The sequence below is a fragment of the Octopus sinensis genome, linkage group LG11 (genome assembly GCF_006345805.1).
Source record: "Octopus sinensis linkage group LG11, ASM634580v1, whole genome shotgun sequence".
NCBI classification, from domain to species: domain Eukaryota; kingdom Metazoa; phylum Mollusca; class Cephalopoda; order Octopoda; family Octopodidae; genus Octopus; species Octopus sinensis.
In genome coordinates, this window is record NC_043007.1 from 36236305 (window position 1) to 36241574 (window position 5270).

Sequence of the window (5270 nt, forward strand, 5' to 3'; positions counted from 1 at the left end):
CTCCCTCTCTCTTACACACAAAAACTAAGTATTAAATGCATCATTGACACCGAACACTATGCTTGGACGAATAGTAACAATTGCGACCCGACCAAGATAATCTTACTTGCCCCAGTCAGAATATTTAAATGTACAAAAATAATAATGTGAAGAGTGACGGAAGTGCATCCCCATACGTAAAACCATTGCATACAGTGTGTAACTTGCAAACAGTGGATAACTTCGTAGAATGGGTACATATATAAGCGGAGACAAGGTATATCTGGAACCAGAGGTCATCACCTTTTTGTTATGGTTTACTTTCTTTTTTAATACATTTGTCCATAGCTCTGGCGTAGGAGTGGCTGTGTGGTAAGTAGCTTGCTTACCAACCACATGGTTCTGGGTTCAGTCCCACTGCGTGGCACCTTGGGCAAGTGTCTTCTACTCTAAACTCGGGCCGACCAAAGCCTTGTGAGTGGATTTGGAAGGCGGAAACTGAAAGAAGCCCGTCATATATATGTATATATGTATATATATATATATATATATGTGTGTGTGTGTGTGTGTGTGTGTGTGTGTGTGTGTGTGTGTGTATGTTTGTGTGTCTGTGTTTGTCCCCCCAACATCGCTTGACAACCGATGCTGGCGTGTTTACGTCTCCGTAACTTAGCGGTTCAGCAAAAGAGACCAATAGAATAAGTACTAGGCTTACAAAGAATAAGTCCTGGGGTCGATTTGGTCGACTAAAGGCGGTGCTCCAGCATGGCCACAGTCGAATCACTGAAACAAGTAAAAGAGTAAAGAGTAAAGAGAGTAGCTCACACAAACACACACTCACACCACACACACACACACACACACACACACACACACACGCACACACACACATACACACACAGTTGCTCTCCAACCTACAAGCACGTGCACTCTAACGGTTTTTCTTACAGTAATCCACCTTTTGACGAATTTACTGGGAGAGGAGAGTACTTCACTCTCCATCCTCATTTTCCTTTCCAAGTGAAACTGGAAATAGTCAATGAGAGCTTGACCGAAGAGGAAAGTCTCTAACTTCGGTCCATTCAACCTCGTCCACGATACAACCTCTTCTGCCATAACCACTAGACAGAGGAATAGCGCCTGCCTTGTTTTCTTAAAAGTGGATCGTGGGACAATCCTCACCATGGACCCGGCCGATAGTTCATCCTTTACGCGACAACAGGTGTTCAACATAAATATGCAAAGCTAGAAATGCTCGGGCGCTTCACGAATGCGTGCAGAACGGTTTCATCGCTTAGCGCGCACCTCGGGAATTCCCGCCTTTTATGCTTGTAGACTTTATCTTAAACAGGCAGCACTCCTCGGGGGCATTACCAGACCAAGGATTTCTGGAAATAACCATGGTAATTTCTGGCCCGAAAGTCTTACGGAACAGACCGACTAGTTCGCCCTCCTCAACGCGTTCAACTTCCCCGAGAATGTAATCGCTCTTACCAACAACTATATCGTAATTTACAAATCCAAGCATGAAAACGTTACTCAACTATGCTCCAGCATGGCCCCAATTAAATGACTGAAACAAGTAAAAGAATAAATTTGTAAATTACGATATATATATATATATATATATATATCTATATATGTGGTGTGTGTGTGTGTGTGAAAGAAGACCGTCGTCATAGAACTTCTACTGACCGCATTACCCGACACGTAGAGATCGGTGAGGGTTTGACGACATTCTTGGTGCTAAACGCCCAGCCTTGGTCTTTGCTTGACCCAGAACTGCAGCTCTGTCAAAGAGGTGAACGTGTCTTACAAACGGAGCCTACAGCTGCTCATCGTTCAAGAAAATCGGCAGGTGGTACAGTCTGCCACTAGGTCGACGGACGAGGGGAACGATGCAAAGACAGGCATGAAGTGTGGTGATTTACGTAGAATAGAATGATTAAGAATAAATAAATAAAATAAAAGCAGCTTCAACAACAGACATCTTTGTCGTCCGAAAACTGTATCTAAATTCTCCAAACTTCCATTAAACAGGCTGTCATTTTTTTTTGTTTTGTTCCTTAAAGAAAGTAAACAAGGGAGATAAACTAATCTCTTTTTAAAAGTTATCAGCGATATCGCTAAAGATTATATGAAAACAGAAGATAACAACACCTATCGTACAAGCAACGTCTGTCAATACACAGCTGTTATCTCTCAAAAAAACATCTATGAGATGCCTATAGGGCACGCAGTAGTGTAAATTGCCCAGCACAAGCCACCCAGGTAGGTCAGAAAAAAAAAAGAGGAGAAATATCAACAATCTATTTAGACACAATTATAAGGTGTTAGATATTTTGATACTAGTAATACTAATTTAACTGTTGTGTATCTTTTACGTGGATGGCGCCTCTGAGTTATTGATTTTGGTGATTCCTTTTCAGCGTATTAGTTTTTTTTACCAGCACCTGTACAACCAGCACAGATTTCAAATTTTGGCACAAGGCCAGCAATTTCGGTAAGTCGATTATATCGACTCCAGTGTTCGGCTGTTACTTGTTTTATCGACTCTGAAAGGATTAATATCGACCTCGGCGGAATTTGAATTCGGAAGGTGAAGACGGATGAAATGCTGCGAAAAGCATTTTGTTCGGCATGCTAGATATCCTGTCGACTCGCAGCCTTTAAAATTTGGCACAAGGTCAGCACTTTCTGGGGATGTGGTTAAGTCGAATACATTAACCCCAGTAATCAACTGGTACTTATTTTTTTTGTCTCCGAAAGGATGAAAAGCAAAATCAACCTCGGCGGAATTTGAACTCAGAACGTAAAGACGGACAAAATGTTGCTAAGCATTTTGCCCGGCATGTTAACGATTCTGTCAGATCGCCACCGTCTGTACAACCAACGCTAACATCTCTGCCATCAAAGTGATAAGGTGATAGTGTTGTTTGCTCCTTCTCGAGCCATGCCTGGCTCATAAGGGCTGGTTTCCCGGTTTCCTTGACGTATAGGTTCCCCATCTGGACGGGACGCCGTCCGTCGCAGGTGAGCTGCAAGATGCAGGAGGAAAGAGTGACAGAAAGTCGTGGCGAAAGAGTCAGCAGAAGTTTGCCATTACCTTCTGCCGGAGCCGCGTGAAGCTTAGGTGTTTCGCTTATAAACACACAGACACACTGCCCAGTCTGAGATTGGAACCCACGATCCCTCGACCGCGAGTCCGCTGCTCTAACTACTAGGCCATGTACCTCCAAATGGTGATTATGAGCATTCTTTTATTTTTTTACTTGTTTCAGTCATTTGACTGGGGCCATGCTGGAGCACCGCCTTTAGTCGAGCAAATCAACCCCAGGACTTATTCTTTCTAAGGATCTAGTTTTTTTTCATTTGCAAACTACACATTTTTTAAAAGGAAGTAAAAAATCTGAAAATCGGCTAAAATAATGTAGCCTTCCAGTCTCATTGCTTTGAACGTATGATGTTATGGAGAAAAATGTTACAGAAGTTTAAAAATCGAAAAAACTGTGTATTTTTAGCCAATAACGAAACAAATGTTTTCTGCTTTTAGCGGAGCGGTGTCAACTTTAAGGTTGTACCCTGTGAAATTTATAGTTTAATATCACACTTGTTCATTGTAGGTTTCTAAATAAACAAAAATACTTAATAAAATCAACATGCATCAGCTTACTGTTTCTTTTGTCTCTTCATTGATTGTATGGTCTTATTATTTTTTAAAATTTGTGATATTAATATATTTGTTTGCATGTGACTTTAGGCGTATTTCAGTATTATGTACACCTGTCATGTATTTGTGTACAGCATTAATATACGTGCATGTGGACGTATGTATTCATACATAAGCTTATATGTACATGTATGCATTCATCTGTTGAGTAACGTTTTCATGCTTGGATTTGCAAACTACGATAAGAATAACACTGGTCAACAAAGAATTTGTCCCAAGGAAAAGAATACCTGTATCTTATGTGTTTTTGCATGCATATATTTTGCAAAAATAACGTCAAATTAACTGTATCACCCACAGTTTCTCTGTTCCACGATATCCCTCTCAGTTCCTGTTACGCGGGTTAAATTTCAGTTAGGCTGTTGAAATGTGAAGCTAACGGTTTAAGAAATACTCCTAGTTAAAATTTTTATAAACAGAATTAACCTAGTGAAATCCCCAGCTATCTGAGTCAATGAGTCCCAAAAATATATGAAATGAAAAATATGTAAAAATACTAACACGCAGAAAACAGGACAGGAAAATACTAACACACAGAAGCACAGAAAAATATGTAATATACTAACACACAGAAGAATTAAAAACAAAACGCGGGTGAAGAATCAAGTGGGAAAAATCAACATAGGCAACAGTGGCACAGACAATAGTGAACCACAACACAGCGTGCGGTTGTCATGGCAACCAGCTGGTAATGCCACGCTGTCTGTTGATTGGCTAAAATTACCCAAATTTCCCAACTTTAATTTCAAATGACATCAGATTCTTTAACTTACGAGTCAAAGTAATTGGTAGATCGTAATCAAAATTCAGAGTTGCATCGATACACCAAAATTGAAAGCAATCTGAAAATTTGCCTAGTACTTATTCTATCGGTCCCTTTTGTCGAACCGCTAGTTTACGGGGACGTAAACGCACTAGCATCGGTTGTCAAGCGATGTTGGGGGGACAAACACACGCACACACACACACACACACACACACACACACACACACACACACACACACACAACATATATATATATATATATATATATATATACGACGGGCTTCTTTCAGTTTCCGTCTACCAAATCCACTCACAAGTGGTCGGCCCGAGGCTATAGCTTTGATCGGCCCGAGGCTATTGTAGAAGACACTTGCCCAAGGTGCCATGCAGTGAGACTGAACCCATAACCATGTGGTTGGTAAGCAAGCTACTTACCACACAGCCACTCCTACGCCTATTAAGTCAATCTTATTTTAATAGACAAAGGTCAATAGTGATCGAGCAAATCTTACGATCAGAGGCATTCCAGCGATGACCATCTCATTCCATTCTATCCCTTTTCTTTTCAGGAATAATTTAAGAATACATTTTTCCAATGTATCCTTATTGTAATTTTTTTAAACACCGCAAGGTGCTATTCGAGGGGAATTCGGTTGCTACTTTTAGCTGGCTGTGCGCCTTCTTAGAAGCTGTTGTTCTCTCGCCTTGTCTGCTGGAGAAGTTGGTGAATATGGTGATGGTAATAAGGGAAGAATGGTGTGAAGGGTGGGTGCTATGGCACGGAGATGGTTAGCT

The 5270-nt window shown here is 40.9% G+C and overlaps 1 protein-coding gene across 1 annotated transcript in view; it reads right to left on the reverse strand.

The window, feature by feature from the left end:
- LOC118765466 overlaps positions 1–1095 on the reverse strand; it is a 39101-nt gene extending 38006 nt beyond the window's left edge. The window contains exon 1 of the mRNA XM_036507651.1: positions 928–1095. Coding sequence (XP_036363544.1) covers positions 928–1095 — 168 coding nt within the window. The remainder of the gene's footprint in view (positions 1–927) is intronic.
- Between the last annotated feature and the right edge of the window lie 4175 nt (positions 1096–5270).